The 14567-nt window shown below is 42.5% G+C and overlaps 1 protein-coding gene across 2 annotated transcripts; it reads left to right on the top strand.

Annotated features, from left to right (window-relative positions):
* The first annotated feature begins 923 nt into the window (after positions 1-923).
* mag (myelin associated glycoprotein) lies at positions 924-11455 on the top strand. 2 transcript variants are annotated; one of them, XM_071520307.1, is made up of 10 exons: positions 924-969; positions 2015-2383; positions 2646-2942; positions 4670-4927; positions 5901-6161; positions 6945-7253; positions 7860-7959; positions 8591-8693; positions 8994-9047; positions 9359-11455. In XM_071520307.1, the coding sequence occupies exons 1-10, from the start codon at positions 924-926 to the stop codon at positions 9515-9517; spliced, it is 1956 nt and encodes a 651-aa protein (XP_071376408.1). In that variant the 3' UTR covers positions 9518-11455. The 2 variants fall into 2 exon arrangements, with proteins under 2 accessions (XP_071376408.1, XP_071376409.1); XM_071520308.1 differs by lacking the exon at positions 8994-9047.
* The last annotated feature ends 3112 nt before the right edge of the window (positions 11456-14567 follow it).

Genomic DNA, 14567 nt, shown 5'->3' with positions numbered 1-14567 from the left:
CAAAAGAACAAAAAACATCAACATAGCGACAGCACAAAATTGCATACCTCATATTGCACATCCCCACATTGCACAACCGCTATGGCTGCAACAGTTTAGCCTGCATGGGACCCTGTATCTTCTAGCAGGAGGTAAAAACTGGTACTGGGGGTTGAGAATGTCAGTTGGGTCATACACTATTTTCCGAGCATTTCTGATAAGAGACTTTATTTATAGCACATTTCTTAACAAAGTTACAAAGTGCATTACAGCAAAAAAACAAGCAAAAAATAAAACAGTATAACAGAAAATGGCAATAAAATAAGCTAAGTAAATGCAAATTTATATAGATGAGCTTTCAGCTGTGATTTAAAAGCAGCTGCAGAGTTTAGTCCCATTCTGAAGTCTTCAGGCAAATTGTTCCAGCGTTTAGGGAACCGAAAAAAGCTTGGCCACCTTTACACTTAAGCCTGGATTTAGGAACAAAGCATAAAGTTTTGCCTGCAGCTCTGAGGCTCTGTTTGTGTTCAAGGGGGGGATTTAAAAGCTCGGAAATATAGACTGGGGCCAAACCATGAACTGCTTTAAATGTTAACAGTAAAATTTTCAAATCAATTCTGAATTGAACAGGACAGCAGTGTAGGGATGTCGAAAAAAAATCTCTTTTCCTGGTCAAAAGTCTCTGCATTTTGCGCAAGTTGCAAATGTGATAGCGCTTTTATTAAACTGAGGCCAGAATAGAGTTACAGTAGTCCAAGCTATTGACAACATATCAGAAATAATTTGAATATTTGTGTGTTTTTTAGATGTAGATACCAAGATATGTTTTGTCTCAGTTAGGCAGCAGTACCTGTGCATTTTTAGATTTGTTTCTTGATGATGCATGTTCTATAACTGACTGTTATCTGTTGCAGAGGTCTATGGTCCAGCGCTAAGCAGAGACCATGTGGTGTTTGGAGCTGCTCTTGCCACTCTTGCTGATCATCAAAGGTAACAAATTCATCCACCTCTTCCTCGTTTGATGGCGACAACAGGGATCATTGACTTATAGGGAAATTTTAATGATCGACTTTCAAAAAGAAAAAAAAGAAAAAAGCTTGAATTGGCTGTCAGTTAACTGCAAAGACCTGGTGGGCAAGCCTGCTGCTCCATGATGCACTGGGACAGCTGACTGTTTTGACTCAGCCAGACAGATTCATCACTGGTTACATGGTAGACATATGCCTCCTCCATGGGACCCAAACCCCCCCCAACCCCCCCATGAGAGCCTCTCTTGGATAACATCCTCTAGTCACTCAAATTCTCCCTTTCCTTTCTCCGTGTCATTGAATTCACTGAGCAGGATTTGATTTCTATAAGAAATTAGGTTTTATATGTGTCCAAAATGTCAAAACATAATATCAGAGACTGACATTCAGGTCAATTTGGGCCGGTGGTTTTTCAAAGTTACTGGCTCGAACACTGAAACTACATTAGCGTATCAGTACGTTTTGATGTTTTCTCATTCCGAGAAGTCTAAATTACAATTCAGTCATGACAAAACCAAAACACAGTAAAAAAAAATCAACACTATCACACCCATCAGAGTTAATGTAACACTTTTGATAATTTTGAACAGCTGCCTCAGAGCCTAACAGCTGTATGAGTGGGCAAACAACTCCAATCAACACTTATCAACTCACTGTCACTGAAAAATCAACACTTATAAAGACAGGAAAATTTGCTGTGGGCAAAAATCTATATTTATTGTCCTGGAGCTCTGAGAAAACAGTGTTGGGCAAGTGCCTGATTACATCTAGGAAGGAATATCTGTTCACTGTTTTGGCAGCAGTTTATAAAAAAATACACATTTTAGGAGGTGGAAAACAGCTTCCCTTCTTTTACCATGATTTGTTTCCTGTCTTATCTCGCAGCTGTGGCCTAGTTGAGTAAACTCTTTTGGGTGATCTTGTATTTTTGAAAAGATAATAGCTCTTCGGTAATAGTAATTATCCCAGTGTATCTCGCTGAACGTTTGCCTCTCCTCTGCTCTCAGATGCCAGCTGCCAGTGGAACGTATGGGTACCTCGGGACATCTCGGCCATGACTAACTCCTGCGTGGTCATCCCGTGCACCTTCATGTACCCATCTGGTATCAGGCCGTACCGCGGCATTCACGGCATCTGGTACTTCGGCCAGCCCTACCCTCAGCTCTTCCCTCCCGTAGTATTCAAATCACGCACAGACATCGTGCACGAGAGCTACAAAGGCCGCACCAAGCTGCTGGGCGACCTGCACCAGAGGAACTGCACTCTGCTCATCAACAACATCGGCACAGAGCACTCAGGGAGATACTACTTTCGTGCTGACCTCGGGGGCGCCAACATTTACACATACCCCGACTTCTCTGAGCTCAAAGTCCTGGGTAAGTCGGCTGATTGGAGTGGGAAAGTTAACTGAATAACTTCTAGGGATCAGACAATATACTTATCTCACGATACGATTCGATATGTGATACGGGGTTCACAATTCGATACAACCACGATACGATATGATAAATAAAAGTTCAGTGACAAGTTTACTTCTGAGCCACAGATCTTTCTAGCAAAGGAATTGGCTTGCTAGAAAGTAAACAACAATTTAAAAATGTCATTAATCCTAATCCTCTCTGTCTGTCTGTTCTCCAGATCAGCCCAACATCGACGTTCCAGAGGAGATAGTGAGTGACGAGAGTCTGGAGCTGACGTGCTACGCTCCGGACAACTGTCCGGACATGACTCCAGAGATCCAGTGGATGTACACCGACTACCTGCCGGACCCGGAGTTCTCCTCCGACTACCTGGAGGAGAGCAACACGGCCGTTCTCTCCAGCACGCTCACCTTCGTACCCAGACCCATGCACAACGGGCAGCTGCTGGGCTGCAGGGTCTACTACCCCAACACCACGCTGGTCTACGAGAGGCTCATCTCTCTGGACATCAAGTGTAAGTGATTCGCACCTCATGTTAACGGGACATTAAAGGAATAGTTCACCCAAAAATGAAAAATTCTGTCATTATCTACTCACCCACTTGCCAGTTGAAACACAGGTGAATTTTGTTAGTCCATATAACACACAGGGAGGTTGCCACACAGCTTGTGCATCATAATCCAAGTCTTCTGAAGCCAAACGATCACACAGTAAGCAGAGGAGACCTATATATACACCTTATTTAGGGCAAATCTTCACTACAACCACTGTTTTTGACAACATTCATGTGAATCTGTAGTGAACATTTCTCCTCAGACGATTTCCTTTAAGTAATCAACAGCCCTTATCAACCTCGATTGGTGGATCAGTAGGAATTGCAACAGCATTGATAGAGCTCATCTCTTCCTGTACAAGTCTCTAGTGCAGCTACCTCCCTCAACTGCTCCAGTCTGCTTGAATAACTGTGGCCTGTATTTGACACAAACAGTAAATTTTCACAATAGAGGTGAGGAGGCTAGCTAGGTAGAGCAGAAATGTGTAGTGAAGAGGTAATATAAAAGACAATGCAAAATATTCTAATAATAATACAGCTTTTTCATTTGCTTTTTTTGGCTTGAGAATGAGGCTCATTGGCCTTCGTAGTTGAAATGTCTCGCTCGCTCATAGTAGTGTCCTCCATCGCTCAGCAGCTGTTACAAAACAGAGTGTGAAGCAATTTTTGAGTCAATGGTATTCCACAAATATATTATGGTCTATGGGGCAGTACAAATCTTTTATTTTGCCCTTTGAAGTGCAAACAGAGCGGAGGTTTGAAACACAGAATTGAAATCGTGCTCCAACAACAGGAGCCCCTTTGACTCAAAAGACAAATCTAGAGTGAGACAGAGAACTTCTCTCTATTTATAATTTGCTCTACATCGATTGCGTATGATGTCTGAGGCCTCTTGTAGCCCTCTGTAGCACACAGATATGATAAATGGCAGATGCACTTGAAACAACCAGCAGACCAATGATGGGGTTAAGGGTATTATGTGGAAGGCCGGGTTTTGGCGAAGTGTAACATGGTGTTACAGTGACTGTCGCTCTTTGGACTGTCATGTGCTGACTGACCCTGAGTTTGTCTATTTTGTTAAAGTGCTGGAGATAATAGTCAAGTATATAAACAGAAATCTTCTGGACATTTAGGAATGTGCAATTTGTATTTTAAAGCAAGCTTTTGGTCTAAGCAACTTCCATCAGAGCATGGAAACTGCATGGATGTAAGTGTGTGGGATTGTATCTCTGTTATCCTACAGGTGCAATGTGTAGTATTTGTAAACATCATATATTATTGTCAAATTAATTGTAACACCTTTGTATAAATAACTGGTGGTGTTGTTAGTGCTAGTGTTTCTCAAAAGTAAGACCATATTCCCATAGAGTAGAGGCTGCCAGTCTTCTCGGTGATGGTCTTGTTTGTTTCTGGTAATTATACTGAAAAAACCTCAAAATTACTTTGGTGATAATTTCTTCATGTTAAAACGCTTCTTTGTAGCACCTTTAATGTACGTACAGTGACACGAGAAGAGAGGCCTTTGCTCCCATGTTATTCAATGCAGAGGAGGGATGGGGGATGCTAACCTTCTTCTGCTGAATCTGTTTTTTATCAGAAAAGTTCTACTGCAACGTTTTCAAGGGGCATTTATTTAGTGTTGTCTGTTCTGGGACATTAAATTAATTCTCCCCCCTCACTCCCCACAGATGCCCCTCGCTCGGTGTGGGTGAACGTCTCGTCGGAGGTGATGGAGGGCAGCTCTGTGACGCTGCACTGCGAGGTGGACAGTAACCCTCCTCCCAGGATCTCCTGGATGTTCGGGGACCAGGAGCTCCTGTGGGACACGGCCTCCAACTCCTCACTCTCCCTGGACGACGTGACGCCCGCTCAGGAGGGAATCTACACCTGCGTCGGGGACAACGGATACGGCCTCATGAACACTTCCATGTACCTGGCCGTCAAGTGTGAGTCTCGAAAACGTCAACGTTACATTTACATTTAGGCGTTTAGGCGCCGCTCTTACGCTCCTTGAACGATTTACAATGAGTGCACAGCTGAATAAGTTTAACTTCCCACATCAGCAACCAATAAGTAACCAATAGCAAGGGGTGCAAGGGTCAACACTTTCTGAAGAAATAAGAATCTGGGAGAAATGATAGAAAAATTATAAGAAACAAGACAGGAGCATGATCAGGTGCAAGTGAAGGAGGATTGGATTGATCTCTTGCTTAAATCAGGTCAGACTTTTTCCTTTGCTAAACTTTTCCCAACCGTCCTGTCAAACTTCAGTCTGTCCTTTTCTCTTTGCTTCCTCCACTGCAACTCTCTCCCAATTTTAGATTTAAATTAGGTTTATTTGCACATAGACACACGAGACATTTACACATAATATTGATTAAAGAACAGCACAAAAGGTATGGGAGCGCAGGTGAAGTTGAAACTTGATAGGGCCCATTTTAGTTCACCTAAATGATAAAGACATTATAATTAATGGCATTAATGGCAGATTTATAGCATGCATATACAATTCTGAAACAGCTTGCTGAATTAACTAACCCTAAGTGGTCATGTGTTTATTATTCTTGGAATACTTAAAGTGATGTTGAACTTTGGTAGTACCTTGGGTTGTGTTCCTGGACATGATATAACCCCAAAATCAGTGATTCTCTGTTATCTGTTGCTCTGGGGCTTCGGACGATAACAGATGACAGGGAATAGCAGATTCTGGGGTTATATCATGTCCAGGAAGCTACACAGCCCAAGGTACTACCAAAGTTCAACATCACTTCAAAGGGGCATTAAGTAATCCGTAACCTTTATCAACCTCTACTGGCGATCAGTAGGAATTGCAGCAACATCAACAGAATGTATCTCCCTGGCACCTGGCTTTTTCCAAATCAGTATAAGAATTAAAAATGAAACTCTGGTTTCTTGCAGATCCTCCCCGTGAGCCGACAGTGAACGGCTCTATGACGGTGCTGGAAGGATCCTCCCTCTCCCTGCACTGCAGCACCCAGGGGAGCCCGGCCCCCACCCTGACCTGGCTGAAGGACGGGGAGCTGGTGGGCACCATCACCGCCGAGGAGCTGTCGGTGCTGGAGATCGCAGACATCACGCCGCAGGGAGACGGGCAGTACCGCTGCCTGGCCGAGAACGAGCACGGCCGAGCCAGCAGCTCCTTCAACATCACAGTGGAGTGTGAGTGTTCAGTGTGATGCATTTCACACAACACTACTGCCAAAAAGTAGGAAAGGGCTGAGAGAATTAGACCATGAGTAATACTGACCTGCAGGTGTGTTGATTCCAAATACAGTGTGAAATGAGAAATTGATTAATTGATGCCGACTGACATCAGGTTTGAGTGTTTTCTCTCTATATTGTGATGGTTTTGCCTGTCACTGAGGAAGATGTAATCAAAATGTTTGACACAACTCAACTGCTAGAGCTGAAACGATTAGTCGATTAATCATCATTAGAAGATTGTCAGAAAATTATTCAATATAATTTTGATAGTCAATCATTTTAGTCATTTATCAAGTACAAATATCAAACATCTGCTGGTTCCAGCTTCACAAATGCTAAGATTTGCTGCTTTTCTCTGTTTCACATCATTATACTTTTGGACGAAATAAGCAATTTTAAGAATCACTTTGGGCTCTGGTAGTAATAGGCATTTGTCATTATTTTTGACATTTTATAGACTAAATGATTAATCGATTAATCAAAAACATAATAGATTAATTGATAATGAAAATAATTGTTAGTTGCAGCTCTAATAACTGCCACTGAGCAAATAAGCATCCTTTTATTAATTGTTGAAAAACAATATAATATAGACTAATACTTTCCATGAACCTGGATGAAAAACCTGGCTGTTTCATATTATCCTATGCTATTATACTGTTTATACTGTTGTTGTAATACAATATAACAAAACCATCTGCCCTAAATACTAATTCTCTGTACTGCCTCTCTCCCCAGATGCCCCGGTCTTCCTGGAGGAGTCGAAGTGCACGGTGGTGCGGGAGGGCGTCCAGTGCGTCTGCATGGCCACGGGAAACCCCGAGCCCACCATAGAGTTCTACCTGCCCGACCTGAACGTCACCATCAACGAAACGGACGGCCGGTACAACTACTACACGCACACGGACGGACACACGTCCACGGGCATGATCAAGCTGCGGGAGAAGGGCGAGCGGGTCGGCAACGGCGGCCCGGCCGTCAACGTCCACTGCAGCGTCAGCAACATGTACGGCACCGAGAGCGTCCATCTGGAGCTGCAGCAAGAGAGTGAGTAGAAATCAACGGCTCCGGGTATCACTTTTGAGTTTTGAGACACGTTTGAGTTTGAGGAAACTTAATTATTAAGATTAGAGGATTAGAAACTGAAATTCCCCTTCCTCTTCCTCTTCTTCTTCTTATGTGTTGTGAAATCTATCCATTATTAGGCAAATGTGCCCTTGCTTTCAATTTTTATTGCCTTTTATTTTCAGAAAAGTACAAGACGGAGGTTTGGGATGACGGTTTGAGTTTGAGAAAATCATATTAGAGTAGGAAATAAGTCTTCTTCTTTTCTTCTACTCCTCATCCTCCTCTTCTTCCTCCTATGTGTTGTTTGCTTTTTGGCTAGATGCATATGTCGATGCATCTATCCTATCCATAATGAAGTCAAAAAGTGCTCATTTCATGGGGAAAGTACATGATGGAGGTTTGAGATGGTGGTTTGAGATTGAAAAAAAATTATTATTATGCTTCTCTCATCGCCATCCTCCTCTTTTCCTGTGCGTTGTTTGCTTGTTGGCTAGATGCACCTGAGTGTTTTCCATATGCTGATGCAGCCTATCCATAATTAAGTCATATGCCTTCACCTTCTATTTTGATTGCCTCTATTTTCAGAAAAGTACATGATGGCCGTTATAGTTGGCACCATTGGAGGAGTGGCGGTCATAGCCTTCATCATTGCAGCAGTGAGATACGTGGGCCACAACAACAAGAAGTGAGTATACATCACAAACTAATGGAGAGGGCAGCGCCAGGCAGAAGTAGTCATTTTTTCCTCACAAAGCTTTTTTTTTTAAATCCAAGGAAACACTTAAGCCTAGTCATCCATTCTAAAGCACACCTATGTATCCGGTACATGAGTGAATGTGGGATTGATGGACGTGAGAATCAGAGCCGTGTCTCCAGAGCAACTTCACTTTATTTGCCATCACAAGTTCCCCTGTTGAAATCCTTGGAGATCCACATTGGCTGCCTTGTGCAGTGGGTTAGCAAGCTGGACTAACCTTATAGTTTGCAGGCACAATTCCCTGCTCTGACACTGCTTTATATCCTTGACCTGCTATGCTAAATACAACCCAGGTAGCCCTCTTAACCAAGGTGCTTTATTTTAGCTCCAAGGCATATTTGGACCCAAAAAAAAGCAAGCTTCCTATGGCAAATCACCCCTGAAGCGGGTGTGAGCTCAGCAACTAAACCCATGAAATAACCACGTCAATCACAGCCACGGTTGGCCTCGAGCATAACCTTGTAGAGCTTGTTGTTTTAAAATGGATGCCCAGGCTTGGAGTGTCGCCCTGCGTTAGTGGCAGTGAGACCGAGTCTGATCATGTGACTCCGTCCCCCAGAGAGAATGGCAACCCTGGGCAGGACCTGGTCTCTAAACTGGAGAACCCAGCTTTGTACTACAGCGCAGTCAAGAAGGACAAACAAAATCTGAGGAAGAAAGTGGTGAGACATGTTGACGTCAATGATTATGATTATGATGGAGGATGGGTTGGATGACCATTCTCAGATTGTTGCAAACGGTTTGGGGCAAGTTTTTGTGTCATGAGAAAACAAGTCATAAATGATGAGACCCCATTTGACCTCTGAGAATGAGGACATTTAAGTTTTGTGTTCCTAGAAGGAATCTCTCCCACTACCAATCAAGTAGCCTCAACCATGACCTTTCCAAACACTGTTTTCTCTTGCTTTCATCGCTTCTCTGCGTTGTTCTGTCTGTTTTTCTCTTCCCTAACTCTTGCACAGCTTAAGACAGAGCTGTTGGGCTCAAAGTTTAACTCCATTCTAGAGGAGACTACGGTAAGGTTCCTAAACAAATCCCCGTTGAAAACATACAAGCCGCAGTGATAGACGTCATCTCCTTGCATATCAGCTTCTTTGTTCTGTATACTGCCTTTGATTTCCAAAACTGCTGTTGCATGGCTGCGTCAGTGCTAACAGAAACTGCTGGACTAACAGGAAACATCTCAGTCTCCTTGTCAGCACCTACTGTGTTGACCAATAACGACTAATATTATCTTTTCTTTATGGTGCATGGTGTTATCTGTGGTCTGAGGTGTCAGCGGCTGCGTTGTGACTCTGATCGACCCCTTGTGTCTTTCTGTCTGCAGGGAGAAGACGGGGATTATCAACATGTGGGCTCTCTGGCAGACCTGGAGAGGCAAGAGCTGAATTATGCCGCTCTGGAGTTTATCGGGGCCAGGTCCAGGGAGGGCGCCTCAGGGAGGGGGGATGACGGCAGCGACTATACTGAAATCAAAGCCAAATGAATCGCGATCCTTCCCTGATCCCTCGGCTATGCGAGACGCAGTGGCAGCCACGTTCCCCTCCGCATCCTCCGCCCCATAAACCGTGTCTTAATCCCCCCTACTGGATTTCATCCTGCACATGATGACTCCTCGTTTCTCATTCATTCAGATTCGTCCCGTATGATGTTCCCCTCAGTGCAACTACTCCCCCCTCATGCCCCCCCCCCCCCCTCCCCGCCCTCCTCCGTGGGATGCTCAGTCACATGTCACCATCTGGGACAATTGGTACTTTCTGGGTCGGAGCATGACCCACTGGACAATGTAAAGGAAAAAAAGCTCTTTGAATTTTCAGTATCAGTTGACCCGCTCATGGTCTCTCAAGTCCTTAACATGTGCAGTGCTAGCTACCATATTTTTTTTGTTGCTTTCTCCATGTTCTTCATTTTGATTGTTGATGTTGCCGTCAAGCAGCGGACATCTGGGGCTCCCCTGTGCTTGCATCATCCTCACTTTTCGCTCCACATCTGTCTCTTGTAATTGTCACTGTGTCTGCTGCCAGTCGATGCATCAGGGAAAGGGGTAACTGCGCTTTTTGTTCTCTTATCTATGTATATGTGTGACTATGGGCTGAGAGCAGAGGGGTCTCCCTCTTCTCTCACTCCAGAGGCTCATTACATCCCAAGAAGATAATTGTTTAAGGCCAGAGCCGGGTATGCGTCCCATCGAAGGTGTATCAGTATCTTGTTTCCACATAATTATATTTAGTGTGTGTGCTGTGACTCAGTAGCCTCTGATAATAAATGAAAATGTTGGGAATTTGTCACTATCACTTTTTTTATGATAAGAAATGAAGAGGTTTGGTAAAAGTGATATTCTGTCTGGAGCACAGAACTTCAGTGTCTGTTCCAGAAATGTCCGGTTCTGAAAAATGGCACGGCTAATTTTCCATTGTTTCTAGTGAACGACTAGAATATACTGAACCATGGCCAATGCAGAATGTTTGTTTCATCTTCTACTCCACATTTTTGATGATTTCTCCCAAAGCACAAATTCTAGCTGATTGGTCTGGGAAATACAGAATTACAGCACAACATACTTGCGCGACCGGCCAAAGTGTATCTCTTTGAGACAATGTATGTGTGTGTGTGGGTGTGTGTGTGTGCGTGTGCGTGTGTGCGCGCACGTGTGCGTATTCAAATAGTGCTGAAAGATCAAAGGACACTGATCACTGGGGTCTTAAGGGAGTTAGAGTATCACTTTACTTGAGACTGCTTTAAGTGTTTGTACATGGTTGTGAAGTGTGAAGTTGATGCTTTATTCTCACAGGGTTGCATCAGATGTTTGAATGACAAAAGTGATGCTGACTAGCCAGTTGGCTGTGCTATTCAAAGACATTTGATCAACTCGTGATGTAATATGAAAGCTCACTAATGGTCTAACTAGATAATGATTGTGTTAATAATATATTAATAAGCTGTATATGGATAAGTAAAGGGATGCCAGTATGTAAATACCCTGCATGACTATTTTGCTAGCAGGCATTTATTTAAGTAATCTATGGTGAAAAACTTAGTTTTGCAGCAATGGTCCATGCTGGTGTGGCGAGTCCAATGCATTTTTGTCAGACTTCATTCGACCGCTCTGACTGAACACTGTCTTAATATAAGCTGAAATGATGCTATAAACAGCACCAACATCTGAATAGTGTGAATTATAGCAAGTGAAACCAAGAACCTTAAATTCCACAGTGGTTATGTTTACATGCAGGCAGTCACCTGGTTATTGGCCATGCAGCAAGGTCTAATTCAGGATGAGCTGTTTACAGGAACCTTTGATAAGCTGATAATGAGTATCGCTGTTGCCATGAATAAACCATTTGAAAGTATACTCACCGGCCATTTTATTAGGTGCTCGTTAATGCAAATTGCCTGCTCCTCCAAACAGCGGAAGGGGAAGGGGCTGAATGTGTGATCTGACTTTGACCGTGGCGTGACTGTTGTGGTTCCAGCGTCTCAGAGACAGCTGCTGTGGGATTTTCACACAGAGTTTCACAGAGGCGTGATAAACAAAAAAACTTCCAGGGAGCAAAAACAGCTTGATAATGAGAGAGGTCAGAGGTCAGAGGAGAATGGACAGACTTGTTCAAGCTAACAGAAAGACCACACATGCTCCAATAACAGCTCTTTACAACAGCGGTGTGCAGAAGGGCATCTCACAACACAACAAGTTGTTGGCCCTTATGATAAGTGTTGCTATAGCAACAGTTGACCAGCCGGTACTAGATAGGTGTATCTAATAAAGAGGCCGGTGAGTGTATATTCCTGTCCACCTGTGGTGTCCGGAACAGTCCACCAAAAAAACAAAGAGTATGAAAAAGATGCCGCTGCTAGCTGCCATCTTTGACTGAGCAGTAGATTACTTCTAATACAGGGGAAAGAAATAATCACGCCACGATGTTTTTTGTTGACGTCAAAATGTACCCACAATGCCGTGCGGGTCTGAGTTTGTAAACCAAATGTATGAGTATGAGCTAGAGTATGAGCTTAAGAACGCAATTCTCCATTCATGTAAATGTCAGCCAGAGTCAGCCAGCCATTCTGACTGTATACGACATCTTTCATATTAAGACATTGTTCGGTCAACCTTACGATGGGCGGGTTCAAAATATGCGAGCCAGCATTCTTAAATTGCCAATTCAGACAAAATCAATAACCAGATCCTGTCTTTGAATTCCTCATGGGGGTTTTATTTTTTTGTAAACTGGAGCACACAATGTATAAGTATCAATTCTGTCTTACCTAATCTTTTGTCACTTAGTGTGTTGTAAAGCAAATTTGTACGTTCTATACTTTGTGGTGATCATAATTATTATTATTATGAAGAGTTTTTTTTTCTATATAATTGACACAATAATTCCGATCAGGATTTTGCAATCTCTCTGCAAATTAGCACTGTTATTACTTCATGACAGTAGGATTTCTACGATGATGTAGTTTGCTTGCTCTTTTATTTTAAACAAGTCTTTCACGCCTCAAGCAAATTCATCTGTCTTCAGTTCCATGCAAAGATAAATAAAGTAAAAGACACAAAATGGGGAATGGTTGATTATTGATACGAAGAGAAAGTGAATAATGTCCATTTTTCATGTTACAAAATCTCATGAATGTTTTCAAAAGCAATTTCATACCTGAGCACAGTACATGTGCACATGTGTGTGCCTTTTCCCTTTTCTTGTAAATTAAGTTATTGTTCTAATAGGGAAGTTTATATTCTATATTGTCATTGCATTTGCCATATTTGAAGTTCATTGTGCTTATTCATAGAATGATAAAGATATTGGCTGGAGTTATTAATGACATGAATAGTTGGATGATACAGTGCTGGGAAAACATGAGGCTTTAATGCATCTGAAAATATATCTCTTTGGGTAAAGTGAATTTAACCAAAGAGATGAATAAACAGGAAAAAGTTCCTATATCAAAATGCACTTTAAAGTCCTCTAACTATAATATTAACTTTCAGAAACAAGGCTTAATGTAATCCTTGGCATCGTCAAGTCTGGATTTAACTAAGATTAAAGCTACAGTCCTACAGATGGGAGTGTAGGCAGCGTTAGCTCTTAGCACCTGTTGAGGTCAAAGTGTGACGTCCAAAATGAACATTTTATAACAGCTTGAGCTATATCAAAGCTATGGTGTCATGATGTTAAATGTTCTGATAACATGTCTTGTCTGATGGGTTTGTTTTGACACTCTGAGAAGAGATGTGTTCAGTACATACAGGTTGCATTATCTCTGAATACATAAGAATATCTTGCGATTGATTGAGGCTATCCATTAGTCATCTTCTTTTTTCTGACAATTTGGGTTTTTTTGTCCCTTGATGTGCCAACATTTTTGTAAATCTATAAAATGATTTCTTCTTTGCCTGCCTTATTGGAACAGCCAACCACACAACAAGAGTCGGACTTGGAGTTATAACGTTGCGGTCTTCCAACATGGCTGCCATGGGTTCTAGAAATCCACAATGCTTCTGCAGTCAAGGAGGCTTTATAGCCGTTGCCACCACTGTGTTGCTTCATGCATTTTTGCCAGGAAAAAACGGCAAAAACCTGGCAACCCGCTCCTCCACGAACCTGTTGCTGTGAGGCTGAGGCATATACTGGATCGTACTGGAGCGCTACACACCAGGGTAATAAAGATGTAAGTAGCTCTTCAGTGAAGCAATTAACATCATAATGATCAGAATTGATCCATATGATGGGAAATTATGGGAAAATGGGGTTCAGGCCAGAGTTATGCTTTAAATATTGAGATAGTACAGGAGCGGGCCTGAAGGAGAAGTCTGCTTCTATCTTAGTTTTCTGCTGTTGCACAATGATCATGCAGTTGGTACTTTGCGCAACAGGAGCCACAAATTCAAATTTTATTTATGAGAAGTGAGACCTAGCCTATCAGACACAGCCGGCCCTTACTTGGAGACAGTTTTAGACTTGTACGTAGTGTGAACAGGAAGTCTTCAGAGAGACAGAGAGTGTGTAATGACTGATGGTGAGACTTATGGTGAGACAAGGTTGACTTACACAGCTATTATAGTGACTGCTGACTAAAGGAAGGAAGTGACAAAATAGCATCTACAGTACCAAGTATTAACACTATGGACTTTATGGACTTGATTTTGCTGTAAAAAGTGTGAACAGACCAAACTGTACACAATGGCTCCTTCTCACACTTTTCTGTGCAAGTGCAATAATATACAACTTTCCCTAAGGAGAGATGAGCAAAATAACAGCATCTTGTTTTGATATTTTGATGTTGAATATAGGCTATTCATACGAAGCAAAACCTTAAAGCTAAGCGGCCATTGCACTGGTGTTTTTGCACTGCACTTTTCCAGAGATCATCTGTCAGTCAAACAGTGTGGCCAGTAGAGTGGTGTCTTTTTCCTTGGATTTTATGTTGATGAAATTTGCATCCACAGCTTTAAAGCTGCCCTGCACCACAAAACGATTGTAATATATCTGCAGGGGGTTAATAGGGTTGTTGATCAATACCAATGACTCAACTTTGCC

Source organism: Centroberyx affinis, unplaced genomic scaffold (assembly GCF_046629955.1).
Source record: "Centroberyx affinis isolate AG114_WGS23_722 - 3 ecotype Tasmania unplaced genomic scaffold, CSIRO-AGI_Caff_v1 ptg000792l_1, whole genome shotgun sequence".
NCBI classification, from domain to species: domain Eukaryota; kingdom Metazoa; phylum Chordata; class Actinopteri; order Beryciformes; family Berycidae; genus Centroberyx; species Centroberyx affinis.
The sequence above is the reverse complement of the archived record's forward strand: the minus strand, read 5'-3'. Positions and strand labels throughout refer to the sequence as shown.

Bases quoted from the DNA above. Each gene is read 5' to 3' on its own strand.
- mag (XM_071520307.1), top strand. From the start codon at position 924: ATGTGGTGTTTGGAGCTGCTCTTGCCACTCTTGCTGATCATCAAAG. The intron at 970-2,014 runs GTAACAAATTCA...CTCTGCTCTCAG, and splicing joins ACTCTTGCTGATCATCAAAG to ATGCCAGCTGCCAGTGGAAC. The intron at 2,384-2,645 runs GTAAGTCGGCTG...TCTGTTCTCCAG, and splicing joins CTCTGAGCTCAAAGTCCTGG to ATCAGCCCAACATCGACGTT.